This window comes from Amphiprion ocellaris, chromosome 24, assembly GCF_022539595.1.
Source record: "Amphiprion ocellaris isolate individual 3 ecotype Okinawa chromosome 24, ASM2253959v1, whole genome shotgun sequence".
In the NCBI taxonomy this organism is placed as follows: domain Eukaryota; kingdom Metazoa; phylum Chordata; class Actinopteri; family Pomacentridae; genus Amphiprion; species Amphiprion ocellaris.
Window position 1 is genome coordinate 14,739,544 of NC_072789.1, and position 24,094 is coordinate 14,763,637.

The 24,094-nt window shown below is 39.6% G+C and overlaps 1 protein-coding gene across 4 annotated transcripts in view; it reads right to left on the reverse strand.

The window, feature by feature from the left end:
- LOC111571821 (receptor tyrosine-protein kinase erbB-4-like) overlaps positions 1-24,094 on the reverse strand; it is a 329,715-nt gene that overhangs the window by 112,161 nt on the left and 193,460 nt on the right. For all 4 annotated transcript variants that reach the window (XM_055008641.1, XM_055008643.1, XM_055008640.1 and 1 more), the window contains one exon: positions 10,758-10,944. In XM_055008641.1, coding sequence (XP_054864616.1) covers positions 10,758-10,944 — 187 coding nt within the window. The remainder of the gene's footprint in view (positions 1-10,757; positions 10,945-24,094) is intronic.

Consider the following 24,094-nt stretch of genomic DNA (forward strand, 5'->3'; position numbering starts at 1 on the left):
ATATATACATACATACATACATACATCCATATATACATACTGTATGTATATATATATATATATATATATATATATATATACACACACACACACACACACACACACACACACACACACACACACACACACACACACACACACACATATAGCTAGCTCTGGTACTAACAGCAACATGTTTTACATTGAGGTGATGCTGTTGGCTTGAAGTGCTGCAGTGATAAGAAAATTCTTTGTTGCACAATTTATACACAACCACGTTTTTATCCATGCCGACATCAGGAAGAACTTTACAAGAAAGCTTTCTGCTGATGTCACTCACTGCTTCCTGTGCTTCTTCATCGCGGCTGGAAAACAGACTTTAGATTCATTACTGCCACCTACTGGGCTGGAGTGTTCATCAGAGTTACCGGTGTCCCAGAAATGAGGGAATTGAGAAAGGTGCGATTAAATGCGTTCATTTATTTAACACGTTATTTTCGGTGTAATTAATTAATCAAAATTAACGCATTAAAGTCCCAGCCCTAATATATATATATGTAAATATTATAATATAAATATAGATATATACAGATTTATTTTTGACGTGGACATTATTTCCAGTTGTGACCTTTTCTTTTTAAAAAAATGTATGGTAAATGTTAAAACTTCTAATTTTTAAAAAATTATTTATTATGTGTAATTTAACAAATGGGGAAAATCTATAAAAAATCACTATATTGCTCAAAAAATTACAATAAAAAAACTATGAAAATTATATATTTTTTATACTGTAAAGCGTCACAGACTGCAGGAAAGAAAGAGTCAAAGACGAAACATTCCATTTTAAACTGGTGACAAGCTCCTGTATCACATCAGAGGCTGGCAAATTGTGTCCTGCATCCCATACATCAGGTTTTCTTTCTCTCTTACAGAGCAAAATAGTGTTTACAGCTTGTGCTTCAGATCATTTAAATGGGGGAACACAAGAGTTGGTCACAAGTAATTCTAATCTCCTGAAGAATTAATTCAACTCAATGAGCTACTGTGATGAAGTCACGGTTATTTGGTTTGATTAGGTGGAATTTCCAAGAACTGCTGGGTAGGAAATGCTGACTCATTCGGGCTTTCACCACTTTCCCTCTAAGCAGAAGTGTTTTGAGCTTTGGCAGGGGGACTACTGCTGTTTCAACAAAGGACAATGTTGGAGCAAATTAAAAAGGGTGTCTGACTCTAATTTTCTCTGTGAAATTGTTTCATTCAGTTACTGGCAATATTTCATATGCTTTAGTAACTATTATTGACATTATTGCTTTTATTTGTAGGGTTGTATGTTCACATTTAAGAGATATTAATGACTCCTGTATAAATTTACTTCCCAATTATTCCGTCATGCAAACAATATTTTAAAACAGTGGCTTTAAAACTAGGGTACACAATAATTTTTTGCCTTCACTGGGCAAAAATTCCAAACAAGCCTTCATCAAGGTATCTGAGAGGGACTTTAGTGACAGGAGACTTTCGTCAATCACAGACATTGTCTCACCTTGAAATGTTTCAAAAATGTTTGATTTGATTACCCAACCTAACCAAGAAGTGAGAGAAAACTGAAAACAAACCAGTGAATACAAACCTTAGGTAAGGTTGCCACCCATCCCTTAAAATACGGAATCGTCTATGAGCAGCCAGCTGTGAACAGTTACGGTCTGCAAATTGCAAAACTGCTACAACAGCAAAAAGAGACACTAATAATAAATAACTTAACTCTTATAAACTGTAGTGTCACCAAAATCACCGCAGCCTTCAACTGGCTCCTGTTGACATCAATGTTATTCCTGCAACTTGAAAGACAGCTACTTTTGATAAAACTGTGCTTATAACACATTGTCCACCTTACAACGATTTGAAAAAGGCATCATTTATGTTTTGACAAAGTATATTAAATGAGTGCCGGAAGTCCGAATCTGTGAATATCTTTCCAACTTTACTGAACCGTGGCCCCAAGGAGTCATGGTGGGCGTCCTTTATTTTCATTTCTGAAAGGTGGCAACCCTAACCTTAGGTCCAGGACTAATGGTTCCATGTGGGACTTGAATGATGGTCTCCTTGGTGTGAATCTGGTCGCTGACTGATGCCTGCTTACTGACCTCCTAATGCACACTTTGCCGCTGTTACAAACTAGCAACATTTGTTCCCTCATGACAGGTGAGATAATACTTATTTTCAAACAGTTTACTTGTACAGGAAAGTAATTTTGTGAAAACAGGGTTGCAGACTGACAGTGCAGCAGAGCTGCTTTACTGAGCGTGCTACACAATGATGCAATCATCAAGAATTCACACTCACAATTACTGAGGACAAATTTGTTATTTGTTTGTCAAGAGAGGTTGCAAAAATATTAAATTGGGACTCTAATGCATGCTGTTGCACACCCTCAGAATCAGGCCTGTAAAGTTGCACTCATCACTGTCACTCGCCAGCGTCTGCTGTGATGATTTTTGTCCATCCTTGCGTGTGGACAAAGAGTGACGAATCATTCCAAAATAGCTGATGTTGGAAGCTCAAGTTGTCATTGCCACAGTTAGTAATAGGACTTATGCTTCAGGTTTATTTCAGATATGACTGGTAGACTTCCTAGCTACTTTCTAATGTCAGAGGATTTTATACAGGGTTGGGAAGGTGAGGTTTGAGGGAGGCTCAGGAGAAGGTTTTTCTTTGGTGATGTTATCCAGGATTATGGTGTGAAAGCCATTATTGCTCACTGGGGGTTCTGTTAGGTGTGTAGATCGCTCAGTTAGCTGGGGTCAGCTGACACTGACCTCCAGAATACCGTGTATCAGCCAGTGGAAATGAACTCGGACATCAAAGAACGGTGCACAGGGCAGCAGGCACACTGCCCTGGGGGACTATTACCATTACATTAGAGATCATTTTGCCATTCTTCCAGACATGCCACAGCCACTAATGGAGACAAACCCAAAGCCTCTTGGGCTTCCTCGTCAAAGGATTTGAACAACAAACATAAACAGCAGCACAGTTCTGACAGCACACCATTGATACAAGTGAGTGCGAGCAAGGCATTACAATGACTTTTAGGTCTACAAGTGTGTGACATGAAGTCAGACATGGCATCCTGTTGTTTATCTGCATGTCAATGAATGCCACCTTTTTTTTTTTTAACACAGCATGGTTTGCCGTGTCATTTTGTCCGATGTCCAGAACAAACACTGAACAATGAGTGACAGCAGATGATTGTGGTTCATTTAACCTAGCTGTATTCTCTCCAGGTGACAATGTAACTGAGACTACTCAAGAATGTGAAGCAAAAATCATCTCCAACCTGGCTCGGCATGAAAGTTCACATCTAAGAAATGTCCGTGCAGATTTATGGGTTGCATTGCATTACATAACACTGGAGTGTTTTTTTGTTTTCAAAAAGGAATGCTGCTGCTTTGGTGTTTCAACACTCCAAAAAGGGGGTAAAGATGAAAGAAAAAAAGCAAAACTTTATTTCACAAGCAGACTGAAGGGCTCTCTTGCTTTGCAGATTCACGACTGCAGCATTTTCTGGGGTAGCATAGCAGCGTTTGAAGCTGGGAGATATGTTTTAATCATTTGCCGCCTTAATGATGACAGCGGATTCATTATTAATAGGCCCCATCCCTCCACTCGCCCTCTTCCTCATAACAGTCCAGAGTGAGAGTGGGTATTAGCATTAGCTGCTTTTGCACTATTTGATCTTTCTGTAATTACACCCCTTTTTGGAGATCACACTACAAGCTTTTATAAGTAAAAGAGGCCCTGGAAGCAGAGTTTTTACTGATACAAATTCCAAACACAGTTACCGTTTTTGCATTTTTTGCGGCTCAATTTGGTTTTAACAAGGAGCCAATCAGGAAAAATGGCCAAACCAAAAATTTTAAAACACGACCCAAAGTGCCTAACATCGATTGTGGACAATTATTTCCTCTTATGTGCCTATTTTTAAGTTGAACATAAGGTGAGAAAAAGTTATAACAGATGCATAAAAAGGCAACATCAGTCAGCTGTCATAATGTAACGTGCAGTCCTGTAGGATTCTCCTTTTAGGTGTATTCCCATGTTTGATGTGCTGGATCTTTATGCTCTTGACTAAGGGGATTTACTGTATCTATTCAGCTTTTATGACACAGCTGAATTGACAAAAAACTTTGCTAATTCTCAGTTGCTGATGAATAGGTAGAGACCTTTATGCCTCCCTAGTTGTTATAAATTAAAAGTTATACAAAACCAGTGTTGATCTACATAATTATATGCCTTGACATCACTGTCGAAATTTGTGTGATCTGCTCACTGCATCACTTCCTTCTATCAACATTAAAATCGCCATCTGTTCTGCTGAGCAGTGTGACTGTGAAAATGAGAAACTACTTAGAATTTCCATGACCCAGTAAATCAATAGTCATGCTCTAAATATGATGATGCACACAAGGTTAATTGTAATGAAATCTATTAATCTATTCACCTCAGCAGCAATTGCTGGTGGTAATTTGGCTGAAATGTGTTCAAAATGTGCACAAAAATGCTACAATTAGTCAGACAGAAGCGGTGAATTATTAGCTTAGCTTTAAATCAGGGAATGTTTGGGACATTGCCAGCTTGTGAGGCCATGGCGGTGTCGCTGCAGCACCAGTGAGCCTTCAGGAAAAGCAAAGCAGGTGAGGAAGGCAGAAAGGTTATTGAAGGAAGAGAGAGGGATGGCAGAAACTGGTGCTTTGCTTTCTACACACAGACATGAGGGGCATTGCTGCCAGATGGGAAGTTGGAGTCGGAGCTCTCTTTGGGGCACGCTGAGCCATTTGGCTCCCATCCAAATGGGCAATTTCACAAGGTAGAAAAAAAAGAAAAGAAAAAGAACAAAAAAGCTCACAAACAAAGCAAAAGTTAAGCAAAGAAAGAGCCGCAAACTGGATCTGAAAACCATTTCTCTAGCTCTGGTGGTAATTACACCCGCTGCTGCTCAGCATGAGGTAATTAGCACTGCAGTGTGTAGTGAGGCATGTTATACAAATGTACGCTGTTCATGTGGCTGTTGATGCATGTGTTGTGCATGTGTGTCATAGGATATGCAGGCGTAGAACGAGTTGCAAGAGCATCATGGGATGGAGCTGACCAAGTCCATACTAGACAAGTACCTTTAATGCAGATTATTATATATCTGTCCAACTGAGAAGACTGCACAGCTGTATGCATACTGACTCCGCAGCCAAATTGAATTTTACGCTTTCTGTGAACTCCCACTGTGTACTGAATCCACCAAGGGATAAAGCAGTCATAAAGCTGTTTTTTAATGTATTGTGGGCAATGAAAAATGCTAAATATATTCTTCCTTGGCCACATATATCCCCTCTAGTTATGGCGGAAGTGGTGGTAGACTGCAAAATGAATTAGTACATTTAATCATACATGAATCAAAGCAAATGGCGGCTTCCATAGTATTGTTAAGAAAAGAGGAATCATCTGCTGGTCTGTCATCTTAAAAGAGAGGAATAGTGCGATTTTAATTTTTCCCAGGCACAGGAGTGTGGGGAATCAAGAGGAACAGCACTGATCCATATGCATGGCTGGAGATGGTTTAATTGCAGCACTGGGTGCACTGGGATCAGATAGTATGGACTAAAGTCTAGCAATGTGCGGCACCCATCCTGAGCATGTGCTAAACAGGAGATTTGAGGACTGTCAGCCTGACAAGCAGGGGGCCAGTGGAGAGCCTGCAGTGAAACAGAGGTAAATTCTGCTTCTGAGGATCAACATCTTCTCTAAAAGTTTCAGGAAAATAAAAGAAATTTGGAAATGAAGATTATGCATTGTGGATATAAATAATGCAAGATATATCTTCCTGTACCTGGAAGGGATTAAAAAAAATACCACACTTACTTTTCTACTGTGCTATTCACATAAAATCCTGATCATTTCACAAAACAAAACAAAAAAAAAAAATGCAAATTGGCTGGACTTGGTCACTCTACGACAGCTCAGAGACACTGGCTTACTAACTGCATCATTGTCTCATTCCTGGATGCTTAGAAAGCTCACTGACTCATCTCAGAAGAAGCAAAAACACCTTAGAGTACACGTGGACCCACTAGAGCTGTGTCTTGTGAAAAAAAAAGGAAAAATGGATTAAACCAAAACCCCAGCGAGCCAATAAGTATGACATTTCCTGTGCACTTTGTGTATGATCTTTTCAATCCAGGGTATCTGTAGTGTAGGAACAGAAAAGAGCATCATCATGAGTCATGCAGGGATAAAGGTGCACTTAGGCCTCCCCTTTCGTTGTAAGAGTGGACAAAGTGGAAGGCGCCCAACTGCTTTACCAGCTTAGGATGTCAGCATGCCCTTAAAACTCCCAGGAGTCCTTTATCACGGTGTTCAGACTCCATAAAACGCTGCTTATTACACTAAATCTGCCATGTGTTTTAATATGGATGGCTGTTTGATCCACCGCTATCAATCACGGAAACACTACTGCAAAGTCAATGCCATAAGAGCCTACAATGAATTTCTCCTGTCCAGCTTCCTCAACACTAAGGATTTTTGTCATCAATGTGAGAATATTTTACTGTGCTCATCAAACATTTGTTACATTTTTAAATAAAAGTGGTCCAAGATTGCAAGATACATGAGATGTTACACTAAAATTAATCTGACACAGAATATTGTCTGCAGTAGGGACAAAGGACAAATGCAGGATAAACTGCAATGGCCACAGGAGAGCAGGAAAAAGTGAGCAGATCGATGCCAAAGATGAAACCTCAGGCTAAATACAACACAGGAGGATACCCAGAGGTGTCCTGGTGGTTTAGTTTAGGACAGACACCATGTGGTCCATTCACGATGGGAGTGAGAACAGTTTGTTAACTTTCTTTCTTTCATGGTTTGGCAATCTCCTTTCCTGAATCAAGCTATTAAACTAACCCTAAATGTCATACATGTATCAGTTTGTTCAATGTTCTTACATTTTAATTTTCTTAAATTTTAACAAGATACCTAGATGCGAACAAAATGTCAGGGTTTGGCAGCTTCTCATCCATTTGTCTTTATTCCTTGGCTGTCCTTTAGAGGACATATGTGTTGGACATGAGTTTACCCATTGGCCACGGTAACATGCTCTAAAGGATTTAGCTCCATTCGTGCTGGAAGAACAATGATTGCTTCCTGTTTTTCTGCCATGAAGAAATCCAAATCCAAATTTTCTCCAAAATCCAACAAGATTACAACGGATAAAATGCAGTGTAGAGACTCAAAAAGACATTCCATTTGCTCTTTCAGAGTCTTGTCTACAAGAAGTTAACAAACACATTTGATAATTTTTTACATGAGCAAGATTGCAGGCTGTTGCCTGATACAAAGTCAAAGACATGAAATAAAGAAGATGCTCTACACGTATCTTTTCAAATATCCTTTTCTGTACTTACTCAACAGATTTAGGATACAGTAGGGCTGCTGTGATTAGTTGGAATGTTAATGCAGAAAATGCATCAGCATCAGTATTTAAAATAATGTAAGATGTTAATTTTCTTTGATTCATTGCAACAAATATTTTTCTTGCACACCACTACATAACTGCTGTGGTGCTCATCATGTCAGTTTTTGGCTGCACTCTGCACAAGCTCAGCATCTTGGCAAATACCAGGTGCAGCATAGTTCAACCTGGTTAGTGTACAAGTCTCCAAGATTTTAAGTACAATACAACTTCAAATGATGACAAATCAAAAAGGTTGTTTGTACACAGTGCAAAATTTCAACTGCATATCACAGCAACTACTAACACAATGCACAACCAGCTACAGACAAAATACATCGCGTGATTCTGAAAGATGAATCGCCAGAAAAGCAAATCCATTGTAAGGGAAGTCTACGATTATAAGTGTCATCTATCATTAGGCTAATTGCAGTTCCTTGAATGATACCTTGAGATCACTTGAATGATCACTTGAATGATCACTACACTGCCTTGTCAAAAAAAAAAGTCACCACCTGGATATAACCAAGCATATAGGATAATATTGGATAATTACTGCGGTAATGAATACGTTACAGCAGGCAACAACTTATTGAACCCTAGCTGATGCAGTGAGGAGCTTCTCATTTCTTAAACAACCATGCTGGAAGACATATCCTGTGGTGATGGAAAGTATGTCAATTTGTCTCAGGAGAGTGAAATTATTGGCCTGCATCAAGCAAAGAAAACAACTAAGGAGATTTCTGAAACTAATAAAATCAAGTTTAGAACAGTCCAATGCATTATTAAAATCTGGAAGGATAGTGGTGAACCATCATCTTCAAGGAACAAATGTGGTCGGTCATGTGATCTGATGAGTCCGGATGTACCCTGTTTCAAAGTGATGGGCGCATCAGAGTAAGAAGAGAGGCGTATGAAGTGATGCATTCATCATGGCTAGCGCCTACAAGTCTGTGGGCATTAAGATTATGATCTGGAGTTGGTCAGGTTCAGCAACGTTATGTTCCCAAAGAATGAGGTCAGCTGACTACTTGAATATACTGAATGACCAGGTCTTTTCATCAATGGAGTTTTTCTTCCCTGATAGCTTGGGCATGTTCCAAGATGACGATGCCAGGACTCATGGGGCTCACATTGTGAATGAGTGGTTCGTTGAGTATGAGACATCAATTTCACACATGGATTGGCCTCCACAGAGTCCAGACCTCAGCCCCATTAAGAATCTTTGGGATGTGCTGGAGAAGACTTTGCGCAGTGGTCCAACTCTCCCATAATCAATGTAAGATCTTGGTGAAAAATGAATACATCTCTGGACAGAAATAAATGCTGTGACATTGCAGAAACTTATCGAAATGATGCCACAGTGTATGAGTGCCATACTCAAAGCTAAAGGCAGTCCAACAAAATATTAGAGTGTGTGACTTTTTTTTCGGCCAGGCAGTGTATATAACTCAGTCAATTCTCATAGCTCCCCCCATTAAAACCTTACAGCAGAAATAAACATGTTTAAAGCCTGGTTAAAAAAATTAAAAAAAAACTTTTGGGGTGTATATCTAATTTCCCTGTTTGTGACAACTGTACGAAGGTGAATGTTAAATTGTATTAAGGCATAAAGTCATATACAATTAAGAGCATATTTGCTTTGAGTGACATGTGGTTGCTGCCACAGGACAGTCCATGGCTCACCTTAGCCTCCCTCAAGGTTCACCGTTTGCTTGTTTTTGGACTAGCTGGAAGTTACGATGAGTCCCTCAATGTCAAGATGGTGATGGCCATTACACTAAGCTTAAAAACTGGTCTTCCGGAAACCTAATCGGTGGAATTGTGAATGGTTTGTTCATGTTTTTTTTTTTTTTTTTTTACAGTCTGTGATTGAGACATATACTGTTCCATATTTGAAAATCATTCAAAGAAAATAAATGATTTTTATTGAATGATTAATTGGTAAAGGATAGATTATTGGATAGAAAAATTGCATTTAGTGGCACTACATAGATGTGTAGACATTCAGTACAGCACCCACCCCAATAAAGATGACACCACCCCAGTGCTGTCATCTTGATTTCTTGGAACACTTTGTTTTCATCCCTAACCTTTGTCCTATTTTATATCTTCATTCTGTTTACAACCTTCCAGACAGTAAACGATGAAGAAATGCTGTAAAAGAAAACAAGTGACCCTCAGACCAGGCTTCACTGCTTCTCCTCAGATTGTACATGACAGTTGTCCATCAGCCAATGCCTCTCCTGCAGCATCTTGTGTTTCTGTCTCGGAGCGATGCTAATGCAGGCGCCAAGACAGATGATAAAGGCAACACCTGACCCAATGAGGTACTGGAAAAAGTGAACCTTTTAGCAGGCTGACTGCCATTACAGATTAATCTGTGAGCACCACATGCATGTTTAACACACATAATGAGGAAATTGGCTATTTTGAGAGAGCAGTGAGAGGAGAAGGGGTTCAGTAGGAAGACTGTGAAGCAGAGGATTTCAAAGCATGTAACACTACACAGTATTTACTTGTATTATTCTGACTCGAGTTGGAAGGTCATTCTACCACTGGATAACACTAAAAATGGCAAAGATTAACCAATGCCGAGGTCACGACTCAAGAGTCTCATACAGAGACAAAACAACCACAGACAAAAGCTACCTTTTACAAATGCAATCCACTCTAGCTTATGCCCTCTTACTTGACAGGAATGTAAAAAAAAGAACAGCTGTTGCATAAAACATAACATAACCACTTCCAAAAAATCACTACACGAAAGAAGCCTTTTGCATGTGTAAACAAAAATGTAATTAACAGGAAAATAGGACTTTTCATAGCCATTTGATCCTTCAATGTAGCAACACATAGGATTAATTTGCCAGAGTAGCAGATTCGTAGCTTCAAAAGTTGACTTTCAATTTTGTGACTTAATTAAAAAGGGCCTATTAAATCTGTATATGTGGGTGTAAAAACAAATACAGGCGTTAATAGTGCTGAAAATGGCAACATGTTTTATATAGTGCTGGGAAACATAGGCTTAATTCACTAAAAGGAGCTGTTATTCATTATGTGAGGGAGTTTAAATTGCTAAATCTTGAATTTTTTCACAAACGATTTATTATAATTACTGTAATATATTTGATTTGGTGTTCTGAAGCATCAAAAAAGGTGTTTTAGGTCCTAGGAGATGAAGTGGAACAAAGCAGTAAAAGCGAAGAGTTTTACTGACATGTTGATAGCACAGCACATCATTAAACATGCCACTCACTCATGGCATCATTCTAACCTGTGAGGTTGCGTAAACCCAGCTGCCTCAGGCCGAAGTAACCATCTCGTCTGTAGTTGAGGAAGATGGCAAGAGCGTACCGACCCTCGTACAGTTTGGTACCTCGGATGATCCGTAGATTTTCCAGTGGTAGGTGGTCAAACTGATTAAGTGCCACCAACACGTAGCCGGTCACTTCTCTGATAGACTGTATGGAGAAAAGACACAAGTGATGGAAACATGTTTAATATGCAATTTAGTATCTGATGCTGTCAAAGTTTTGTAGTAAAAAAAGATGAACGATAATTGAATTCTATTTTATATACAGTATTATATACAGGGAGAACAGATAAACCCAAGGGCCCGTTGGATGATTAATGACAGGAGAAAGTCGTTATAATACACAAGACTGTTTTTGGTTTACATACTTTTTCTCTAATCTTTAATGTTTGGGGAGATAACTTATCACAGGAACTGAAATGAAACCATGTAAGAAGTTCAGACAAAAAATTTACTATTTGGTGGAAATGTGATCCTGACTACACATTATTCTTTGTTAGATGACAGAAGTCAAATATATTTAATCTTTAACAATACATTGTAATTTAAAAGCCTGTTTTATGTTATGCAAGCTTTACCATAAAATCTCTGATTTAAATGAACTGAAGCTGTTAAATAAATGTAGTGGAGTAGAAAGTAAAATATTTCTGTTTCAAATGTGGTGGAGTAGAGGTGTAAAATAGCATAAAACGGAAACGCTCAAGTAAAGTACCTTTAAAACTACTTAGGTACTTGAGAAAATTTACTTAGTTATTTTCCACCACTGCTACTCTATGTGGAAAACAGGTTTTCTTTTATGTAGCATTTGGAGAGGAAGGGTGTGGAGGTGAGGGCGGTTGATGGGCCAGTTGCTTCTGTTGCTTAATTATAACACCTTCACAATAATTCATTTGCTATAACCATAGCTGTGGAGTTATCTAAATTGGTTTTGAGACAATGCCCGATATGGACAAGAGCAGCCAACCATTTGAGTTAGAAATCTTAAACCAAAATCTAAAACCATTGTTGTTTTGTTGGAGATGGATACAGGTGAATACATTATTCATCTCCCTGAATTTCAGCTTTCGTCTTCTCTATTTCAAAGTCATTTTAGCCACATCTGCCTCGTGGAATACATGCTGTATTACATTCCTCTCATTTTCTATGCACGCAGCATACTATTTGCATTTTGAAATGTCAACTTCATGGAAAATTTGGACCTACAGTCCAAAATGATTAAAATGTCAGCTCAGTTGCAGACTGATTACACTTCTCCTCTGATTAGAGTCCCCCAGCTCTTCTTTAGGGGCTCAGAAGCCGTGCTGCTGGCATATGACATTCATAGGCCTGATAATCAATGACACCTTTAAATGCAATATTTTGAGATTTAAATACAGTGAAGTTTTAATTGTTACCAATTGAATTAATTTGATTTTATACCCGTTATGTGAAAGGGATCATATGGCAACACTGAAGGCGTGATCAAAGAATAAAAAGGAGAACAATTTGGCCTTCATCCAAGTTAACAGGTCTGGGCTGACTGCCTGAGTGAAACACACATAATACTGTGAGAGTGCCAGTGTGCTGAGTGCCTTGCTGAAGAGCATGGGAAACCTCATTTATCTGCCTCTTTGTGCATCAATTGACCTTCTCAAAAGTCTCTAAAAATCAGGCTGATTATCTCTGTGTTATGCACTTGATGAGGCAAATTAATTCAACTGTAAAGTCAGGTTGAACGATAGGCCACGGCAAGCATTTACTATTTTTGAATATTTTTATTTAAATTTCCCAGAGAGATGTTTGTCCTCAACCCCAGGTCATCACTAAATAGATTAAGAGAAAAAAATGTGGGCTAGAAGTGAACAGCACATAGCACTATTGTATCACATCAACAGAGAGCAGTCCTAAGAAGTTATATTATTATGTTTTAGCTGACAGGTCGATCAATCAAACTGCCAGCCAATCGCATCTTCATATACACCATCTTTACTAGATACTCACACTTAGCTTGATGTGTGTATGTGTGTGTCTGAAACTTACAGCTTTAACTCTCTCCTATTCCCATGCATCATTCACTGAGTAAGCTCACACACATATACTCACAAATAAACATATAACAGCTGTTAAATTATATGCTAACACATTTTACAGACCACTGCTGACATGCCTAAGTACAGCAGTACTTTTAAAAGTGAGTGTCTTTTTCTTCTGTGTGAACGATTCCCTCTTGTACTACTCAGTTTAGTCAATTTTTCTTTGTCAACACCCACTTTAAAAAAAAAAAAATCCATGGGCATCACCAGAAGGATCTAACTCCCAGAGACATTCACATCAGCTTCCCTTAAGCCTGAACAATAAAATAATAGCAATATATACCCAATTTTATATAACGCACCAGTTTATTATATTCCTTGACAATTGAATCCTTTTGCCTTCTAGGACTCTCCCTGTGGATTCCATGCAGGTCTCCCAAGGTCTGCTACTCCATGGCTACCTGGGCCACCCACATCATGCCAGCATGAACCAGTGGTTGCCCTGGAAAGGTAAATTAAATACCTACTACACTGTGTCCTCCACCACCTAAACAATGCACTCCTAATGTCCTGCTTTGAGGCCTGAACAACTTGACATCAGAGTGCATGTAGGTCAGTGTGGGGTCCGTGTCCCAACACTAGGAACCTATTCAGTTCAGCAACTTTGTCCTGGTTACTCTGCAGCTTTATTGCCAGCCTTATCTCCCATATAGCTTCAAGTTTCATCTGTACAAGTGTCAAGGCCAACCAGCAGGAGTTACTAGTGCAGCAGAGCTATGTTCCCTCACTGGCTTCCTCCCATCACTCCAACAGAGCTTGCTTTTTATATCTTTTGAACTGGTTGAAATTTAAGGCTTGGATATGAACAGAGAGCAGCATATATTTTCAGTGTAAACACAGGTTTAAGTATGGGCTCAAAGCGAGCACTCCTTTTTATATTAATTTTCGAGAACAGTGGCTGTCTTCAACCCTAAATATGAAGGCAAGACTTGTTGGCATGCCCTGCCGAAAACCCTTGATGATCATTATGTAGTAAACACTCTTAAAGGCATCTGAATATCCAGCAACAGTGCATAAAGGGAAAAGGTTTTCAAAGCATAGGACAGCTATAGAGACATCCTAATGACCAGAGACAGGTCAATAATGATGCGGATGATTGGTTGGGAGGGAGGGAGGAAATACGTAATGTGAGGTTTGATTGGCTGCTGACCCCTAGGGGACATTAGTGGAGACTGACAGCTAGGGTACAGCCTGCAGAGTGCCTGCATTTCAGGATAATAGCAGGTAACCAAGATTAGCTTCCCTATATTGAGTGCTAAGCAAACACTGCGTACCTGCCAAGTTGGCCTATTGTAACAGTAATACAATAGGAAGGAAACAGACAGTGGTGGTGCTTATTAGCAAGATTACAATGTGTCAATCACCTGAAGAGAGAAAGAACAACATAATAAAAGAGCAGTAGAATCCATTTCAGCAGAGGCTTTGATTAGCATACTTATTGCAGAAAGGATTTCTATTGTGAGGTACTCCACTGCCTGTCAAAAACCCCTTGATAAAATCATATTCTGTCATATTTTTTTTGTGATTTTTATTTTTTATTTTTTTTGTTTGTTACAGAGTTAGCAAGTTGTGCAACTCTGTGCAACTTATGACTCAGCCTGCAAAAAACACAAGGCTTTCTTCTTCGAGAGGTTTGTTGATGCGGCCCCTTGGTTAGAAGTCATCCTGTTTCATCACTCTGACCCTACTGTGACCCCGTGTTTACTGCTGGGGTCTGGGGTGATTTGCAAGCTCACTCTGCTATCATTATCTCCGCCATAGCCCCCAGGTGCTTGCCAGGGGCGTTATGACTGGGGAACAGGGAGGCTGCTCCGCACCCAGACCCAGCTGTAGGCATGCACTCGGTTGCTGGCAGGCTCCACAGTGCTTCCACTGTGCCCCTTCCCCCTGCCAGCCTCCGGGACCCACAGGCAAAACCAAAGAAAAACTGTTTCCCTGTTGCTTAGCAACCACAGGAAAGCCTTCCGGCGGGAGCAAGGCAGAGAGGCGGCAGAAGAAAGGGAAAAAAAAAACTGACTTAGAAAGGATTTTTTTGTTGTAATTTACCTAATTAAATTAAAGGATTACTCTGCCCTTTCTCAGTAATTTTCCTTCACTTTGGCACTATTTAATTTCCTTCCATTGCCATAAATAGTGTTTTTTTTCTTTCCTGAAAGCTTTCTCAATCAATATTTATCTGCATTCCTCAGTGCTGGAGGAGGGAGGAAGCAGGGAGACGAGGAGGAGGGAGGTCCAGAGGGAAGTAAACACAAGCACCTGCATTCCCCTCCTGCTGCATTAACTGCGCTCTGTTTCAGCAACACAAGCACAAGAAGCTGAAGGATGCTACCCGGAGAAGCTGCCCACCGCTGACTAATGGGCGATGTGCTTAGATTTAACAAGGTGGACAGCGGGTGTACATACTGATGGTTTTTTTTCCCCTTTTTCTTTCTCAAAAAATATACTCTTAACAAGATGAGTGGGAGGGCTAATTTGTACCAACAAGGTGCATGAACCCTCGACTGACACAAGAATACCCCCTCCCTTTAATCGTGACTTCAGCTAGTCACATTAGAGTAGAAAAAGTGATTGAAGTGGCTCAAAAAGGAAGAAAGCACAATAATCCTTGCACAGGCCAGGTCATTATTTTAGATTTCAACTGAATCTTTCCAATTGTAGCACCAGTTAGAGTGTTTTTCTGTAGTGAGCCCTGAAAGGGTACACACAATCTGAATGCACATACAGGCCACATATATGTCAATAATGCCCACCCACACACAACAACAATAAAAATCACATCACCATGAGGCACAGACACGATATATTGAACACAGGTCAACTACCCACGATGCACTGCAAGTTTAATGTTTCCCTAGTGCTTTTCTCTATCAATCACAGGCAATTAGTAGCCTACTATGAAGCGCTCAGTCAAACAGAATCTTGTGCACTTCTGACTGACTTGTTTACTCTCTTCTTTAGTTTTACCTCTGGGTGAAATGTGAATTTCACATGGCGGTAAATTGTTCTTTGTGTCTCCAGGATATGTTGCATTGAGGCCAAGGCAGGCGAACCGAAAGTGCTTTATTTACTCCGCACAACATAATCACAATAGAAGGCGCCTGTGCTGTCTTGGAAACAGAAACTGCTTGATATGAGGCAGAGTTTTCTCCTCATCCTGTAAACCCCTCCAGATATGTGGAAATCTTTTCAGTCTCTTATAGGATGGAGGCACAGATATTCAGCTTGCACGGCACTACATACTAAATTTGCAAGGAGGGGTATTTGTACGCCCGGCTTTATTGAAATGAGCCAACAATTGTTTTGGCAAAATAAACAGTTTTATCATTTAATGAATCAAGACCTGCTTTGCAGGCCCACACAGTCAACTGTTTCATGTCATAATTTAGCAACAGTTGGTAAAAACAGAGGAGACGTGAATACCAAAGTCACACACAAGGCTTACCATGTTAATTGAATCTCCAAAATAACTCAAATAACACTTCACAGACACTTATTTAAACCAAATACAAGATGTTGTAAGGCTCATCGCCTGTGTGTCTCATAAAATGTATTAATTCAACTTACTTTGTAGGAAACCTTGCCAACACTGCCAATATGAATATGAATGTATAAATTGTATTTCAAAAGAACAACTGGAGATTTTTAGCCCCTCTGCCTTGTGTCTTGCTTGTAGAACATTCAGAGACCATTGCCAATACTATCTAAGAGAATTCAGAAGTTAAGAAAATGTGGTTTTAAAAGCCATGAAACCTGATTTACTGTCCATTACAAGGGCCTTATGTCAAAAAAAAGAAAAAAAAAATTGGTGGGTAAATGTAGTTTATAAGGATGATTGAAATTTTTAGTATCTTTACATTTAGATGCAAATATATATCACAGTTAAAGATTCAAAAAGGACATAAAACAGAATAGAACACTAAAACTAATTAAAGCTGAAAGTAAACTTCACATAAAAACAAGTCTATGAAAGTGTGTTTTAAGGAGTAATTTAAAAGAAGTCACTGACACATATATATTATTATACATGACATGATTAAATTATTAATAGTATTAATAATATCCATGTGTCAGCAGCATGTAAAGTGGAGTTAGTTTGGGAACAGCGTATAAATCTGAGCTGCCATCAAATAAAACACAACACAACAAAAAAAATTAAACAAAAACAATGGTCTGATACACAAATCTGTCTGACTTTTCTCGAATCTTTGATTTTTGGTGAGCTATTTGAGAATTTGAATATTTATTCAAATGAACTTGTGTGTGAAGTTTAGATGGAAAAAAATCACTGATTAGTGGAGCTGTGTAATATGACAATGACTACACACTGATTTTTATAAGACATAAGGAGCAAAAAATTGTTGGAAATCACTGGTTTAATCTTGATCAATGTGTTGGTATATCATCCATTGTGTAAATATCTCATCCTGAATGTATCAAACACTATCCTATCAATGTAGAGGCGTAGAGAGTACAATAGTTTCCTTTGATGTGTAATTGTGTAATGGAGTGGAAGTATAAAGTGTCAACAAATAGAAAAGTTTAAAAAAAGGAGCTTAAAACTGCACGTTGTTTCTGTGACATAATTCAAGAACTAATTCAAGAACTAAATGACATGGTAACTTCAAAAAATAGAGTTCATTCCTCCAAGCTAACGAGCACTGAAGCTGTTCTGGTGGCCTGTGGTGGCCAAAAAGCTTCTGTTGATCTAATTTAATCCCAACTCACTGTTAAAACCAAATTAACATAATTATCTTAAGGTTTGGAGTTTGCTTTCATCCAACAGTATTTCTGCATTTAGATATTACTGAGGGTTTTTTCCAAGCGGGGGGTTATTTTCATAATGGGGTTAATTCTCTCTTATTTATTTATTTCAAATTCAACCTACTCTGGTCTTTTTGTCAGAGTGTTGTTTTCATCAGGCTAAGTCGATTTGGATAGACTCTTAAAACAACATCAGTGGGGCGAAGCAGCTGGATTTTTATAAAAAAAAAAAAAAAACTAAACAAAAAACATGGATTTGCTGTCTCAAAATAATGAGATATTTGTGGTGCTCATGAGTAAACAATGTTTGATGCCTTGTGATAACAATGTAATAGAGCTGTTTTCTCGAGATAGCAGACACGAGCCCCGCAAAAATCATAATTTGCCATGTCGAGATAATGAGAGAGTCACGTGAGAACACTGATATCACACGATAACGAAAAAATTTAATTGTAATCGTCACCCAACAGGCTGGTAAACAGCAGGAGTTGCTCTCAGCCTCCACAGACATGCAAATATTAGAATGCAGGAATGAAATAAAGTTGGCACTATAGAAGAAGAAGAAGGTGTAGAGAGTCAAACTGAGGATAAGAAGAAAAGGAGGAAAGTTTAGGTTTTGGAGGTGCAGTTTGATGAAGCATTTGCAGGATCCCAGTGATAATAAGGGGGAGAGGAAGCGGAGCACAGAGGAGATATATTTTAAAGCATAATTAATAGTGCACCTGTTCCTGTCATCTGGATGAGTGAGAGTGTAAATGAGGTAGAAGGAGTGATAGAAAGAGGAAGGATTCTCTGAAGGAAGAAGGAAGGGTACGTGTAGAGGGGGAGAGGAAGGTGCACTAAAGTGGGAAGTAGAAGAGGAAGGGGGAAAAATGCATCATGGTGGGAAAAAGTATAATGACACCATTATAAAATACAAGAGATGGGACACATATTATGGTGATTATGGCTCATTTCCATACATATAGAGCACTCTGCCAGTGAGTCAAGGAGAGTGCAGTGGCGCATGTCAGCAGCAAGACTGTCGACTCTCAACAGTTTGATCCGACTGGAGCGTCGGCACAATCTGACTCCTCCACAAGGCAGCAAAGTCAATGGGCGGGCAGGGACCTGTTTACCAATTCGCTTCAATAAGTTCCATAAGAGAAGTATGCACTCCTTCACCTCGTGCGACTGTTTGGCTGCTAAGTATGCTGAGAGCACTCGGGTGTGACATTCAAGATTTTGAGAAATCCTGTTGAAAAAAAAAGAAGGCCTTTGAGAGGAGGGCCATTGACTTTGAAATAAATGAAAATCCAGCTGCATGAAATGTCACTGTGAAAATGACTGAGTCATTCAGGACAGATATGTGTGCAGAGAGGAGAAGGACTGTGCATTGGGAGAAGGACTTGTAAGAAGCATCTCAAGTTTTTCCGATGGTACCCCTGAGGTATGATCAACAGGCTAAAAGTGTGCAGATGAAGGAGGGTGGGGCTTTTTCTCTCACTTCAGATAGAAATCACATAAAACATGGAGAGTTTTGAATCCACACGCCACTTTTCATGTTGATGGTGCACAGATGCTTGCAATCCCTTCCCTTTAAGGTATTTTAGCTTCTCTACCAGCACATTAGGGAAAAGGAAAGGCAATTTCTTGCTCAGCTCAATCAAAAGACTTTAATTGGATGAACTTTCTGAGTATCTACTCTCACACAATGTCTTGAATAAAGTTACTGTGATCAAACACCAGCAAGAAAGTCAGAAGGAGACCCAGTTAAAATCTGAAAAAAAAGTCTGAGCAAACTATGATTTTTTTTTATTCTAAACCGCTCAGGAGTTCCCTCATCTTCAAGCATTTTTATTAGTAATTTTCTTCATTTAGACTGAGAGAAAACTGGTGGAATAGGGGGGAAATTAATTTGAAACTGCAATTTCCTGAAGTGATTAAAAATATACAGTTAATTTAAAAATATTGATTTATAAATACAATAAAGTCTATTTTTAAAAAAACGTGTTAAACAGTTTTTTCAACGTTGGATCACATTCTACTCAAGGTGCCAGTAAAAGCCAAGTTTTTTAGAGTTAGATACCCACATGGACGTGTCTCAGTTTCTGCCAGCTCATGTTGACAGTGACTTTGGAATGACACAGTGGTGTGTCTGTGTGTGCGTGTGTGTGTGTGTGTGTGTGTGTGTGTGTGTGTGTGTGTGTGTGTGTGTGTGTGTGTGTGTGTGTGTGTGTGTGTGTGTGTGTGTGTATGTGTGTGTTGACACTAGGGGGGTGCCTCCAGCAGCAGCTGTGCTACTGGCTTTCGGCACTGATATTTATTGTCTCAGACAGCCCGACAATCTCATATAGGCCTGTTTCATGAGCGGCGTCCATGAGGCGTCTGTGTTGTCAAGACACATTTACAGTAAAGACCCTGACTCTGAAATTAAAATTACCAAAGGGTAAGGTTTGCAGCAAATTAACAGGCAAAGCTAAAACTGTGACAGTGCACTACGCTATCTGATCTTTAAGCCGCAGTGAAAACACTAATACATAACTCATGAGGTGAGGCTGTTGTAGAAACCAAGCAACAGTCGCATGGCATATCGCATTATGCTGTAGCCTTTGGGGACCCTACATAATGCAGTTATGTGACAAAGCTAGTGCACGTCAGCCACAGGCTGGCTTCAGCTCGCTTGACAGTGGTCACATGGAGAGGAAAAAGTGAGAAGCATGTTATCTCCTATAGCACCCAGCTCCTCTATCTCATATTTAAAGCCCTCATTATTCATGGTCATCTCAGATTAGGACAGAGTTTTTGAGAGCTAGCAGGGCCTCACAGGGGAGGGGTCAATCTGCTGTGTGGGGGGTCCGACGAGTCCAGGGAGAAGAGAAGGAGGGGAGAACTGAATGGCCTCTGAGGCCCAATGTCAGCTCACTCCTTTGGTGAAGAAAAGGTGCTTAATGGCCCTTCCAAGTGATTGATGATTGGGCCCGGTGCAGAGGTAGGATGCAGCCATAGGTAGACAATGCGTAACTTGACTTGGATAATCAATTTATGTCAATGGAAAAGAAGACAGAATGCAGGAATTCGCAGTGTGGAAGGAGGTGAATGTATGGAAACAAAATAGCAGTTACAGTTAATGATTGTGTTAGGAGAGGCCAGGGAGGACATAAATCACACCTCCTCTCACACAGGGTGCCATAAGCTCGCATTCAGCTACTCATACATATGATATTTTCTCACACTTATACACCATTTCCACACCAAATTATACTTTTACTGTATTTTGACTCTTATACTGCACTGCAAATGTAGTACAGGGTACAATAAAAATATATTTAAATCTTCCATATGCAAGATTTTGAACAGTAATATAGCAGCAAACAACTATCCGCTATGTAATGATATAATGGTGTCTTTAGCAGAGAATGAAGTGTGTTGAAATCTTAGTGTCTGCATTCTATGTTTTGGCAGTTAGTCTAGGGGACACAAACAAGATGAAACGAAGGGCCGAGCCGAGTATTCAGATCATTTATAAACATCATTTATATCCGAGTATTCGGATCTCCAATTTAATATTCGGACACCACCGTAACAGCCCTAGTAAACAGCGAATTTCTGGAGCATTCAGTCGGTGCATCTCAACTGCTGTTTTTCAGTTCTTCTCTGCTTCCCTTCTTCATAAATGCCTGTTTTGCTCCAGTCTTTGTGCGTCTGTTTCCACGCATAGGTTCGCTCCAGTTCATCCACTGATCATTGTGACTGTGCGGAAACAAAACTAATGGAGCGGAACAGACACGAGTGGAGAAGGTGTGACAGCTAAAATGAAGATATGTGATGATAAATAGACAAAAACACGGCCATTCAGTGTAATTTACAATGCTAGCATAGGCGAATGGATGCGGCTGGACAAAACCTTTCTGGTTGTAAATGAAACACGTGAAGGAAGAGGGAAGATGTGGTTGATGCACACGCTCGTGTGGATTTCAGTGTTTCATAGAGCACCTATTATTAAGATTAAATAAAAATACATTTTATTTCTACAGCTCTGGCTATGTAGTGTGTACTGCATGACAACATAGCATTCACTAGGTTGATTGCTGAGATCTGGGAATGCACTGACATTTGTATGTACTATTCTTTAGACAGAAGAAGAGAGAAAAGATGCTTGTTTTCACTGCACTGAACAAGCACAAGAGAAGCAATAATGCACACTAGACTCTTCTTCTTTCTTCCTAATGAAAAGCAAACTGTACAATTCGGAAGCTGCAATTATATTCAGGCCAGGTAACCAGGCAGCTGTGGAACTGATTACAACCATGTCAGATTTGATCTGTCTTATCTCTTTATAAAATGCGCATGCAAGTGTGTGTGTGTGTGTGTGTGTGTGTGTGTGTGTGTGTGTATTGGTTAGGGATGGTATTTCTCAGCTATTTTGTCTCAGTGGAAAATGATTTCAGTGGCATCATCAGCTTATGGAGCATGCTGTATTTAAGCACTAAACTTCATTATTACTGCAGAATCAAAGTGTCCAAATCGGAGATGGATGTTGGGGTTTGAGGCAATACTCAGTGTGTGCACGAGCATATATGCACATATGTGTGCATTTTACTGGTGCTTCTGGGCATTCCAATATGCACGTGCTTTTGCAGGGTGTAGGTTGGCATAATAAATCAATCTTACTATAAAAATAAATTAGAGATCAAGCATTCATGGGCTGTACAGTTGCTTGATGGTTAGCACTTTCGCCTTGTAGCTAGAAGATCTCCGGTTGGCATCGCCTCATTGCCAGGATCTTTGTGCATGGAGTTTGCATGTTCTCCCTGTGCATGCGTTGGCTTTCTCTGGGTACTCCAGCTACCTCCCACAGTCCAATTGGTAACTCTAAATTGTCCGTAGGTGTGAATGCGAGTGTGCTTGTCCTTTGTCATGGTGTCTCCTGCCTTCACCGTAAGTCAGCTGGGATAGACTCTAGCCCCCCCACGACCCTAATGAGGATTAAGCGGTGTAAAGATAATGGATGGATAAAGCATGCATGACAGATGCCAACATTTTTCTGTTTAATAAATTATATATATCATCCTTTTTAAAAATGTGGCTTCAGCTTCTGGCAGGTGTTTTTTTTTTTCTTAAGCAAAAGATTTCCTTTCACTGTAGGGGACTGAGGCCTAATCCTTTTTTGCTCATTCATACATTGAACTGAAATTCAATCTCAAAAATTCAGTCATGTGGTTGGATACCCGTTATATGACTCATTCACTTGTACTGTATTTTCTAGCAACTGTGCAGGATGTGCACTTCTTATTCATTACTTCAAAAGACTAACATCACCAGAGAGCAAGTTATTCATTTTGCCTGACAAGTGACCTGGTATAATTGTGGGAAAAGTCAGTTCTTTGTCAGAAGTGAAGGTAGAGGGACAGTGTTAAGGTACACATTGTACTTGAACATCACAAATACTCAGTCCACTTCTATTGAAGCTAATAAGATCATTTTGGACACCAATGACCACATATGTGCATTGTTTGGCCAACGGAAACACTGGTGCATTGTGTTTGGAGATAAAATGAACAGTCTATTGTTTGTTTGTATTGTGTTCCACTGAACTTCTGGCAGTATTGTTGAACAGACAGCTATACCATACCTTTATCTATCTCAATACTAGTCCCATGAAAGCAAATTATGGATGACTTTTAGTTATTCCTTTTTTCTGAACTGAGAGCTAATGGTATGAGCTGTATCCTTTTTAAAAATATGTTCGGGAAATAAGTGAGATGAGAGCATTTTTGTTATGTTTGAGCACTGCTAGCTACTGCTGGTAACTTCATATTTAGTGTGCAATTCTAAAAGTAGTGTTGATGTTTTCATCTGACTCTCAGCAAGAGAGTCTTCTTCAATTCATGGTTCTAGTATGGTACTCTGTTGGTGTGATGCTGACCTCTGCAGATCTACCTGTCTGATGCCAGTTGTGGACAGTGTCAAAAATATGTGCAACAACTGTTAAAGTAGGCTATTTTTGTTCAGGTTTTGTGCTCATGTTGGTGGAAAAAACAAAAGTCATAGCCGGGTATAGTCGATGCACAAATGCATTTTTCGCCCTTTGGGTTTGAGCCAACCTTTCACCCAATCAACATTCAACCTACACATAGTGTCAGTGGTGAGGGGTGACATGCTGTTGGCTCAATGGAGCAGTTGAAGTCCCATAAGCCTAAACTCTGCATACCCACAGTTATTCAAATGACACCAATATGAACCCAAAAATCCATTTCGAAGACTGGTCAGACGACCTCTAGAAGTGGCTTTCTGACTTGGCTCTATGTTGGACGTTTTTACTGACTAGCCTCAGAGCTTGTCAGATTATTTGTCGCTTCACAGTCATTTCAGAATCAATAAAGCAGCTATATATAAATATATACTAAAGCAGCAAAATATACTAAATGCACGATTATTTGCTCCAGGAAAAGCAGCTGCAATATTGAATGAACTCTTACAAAC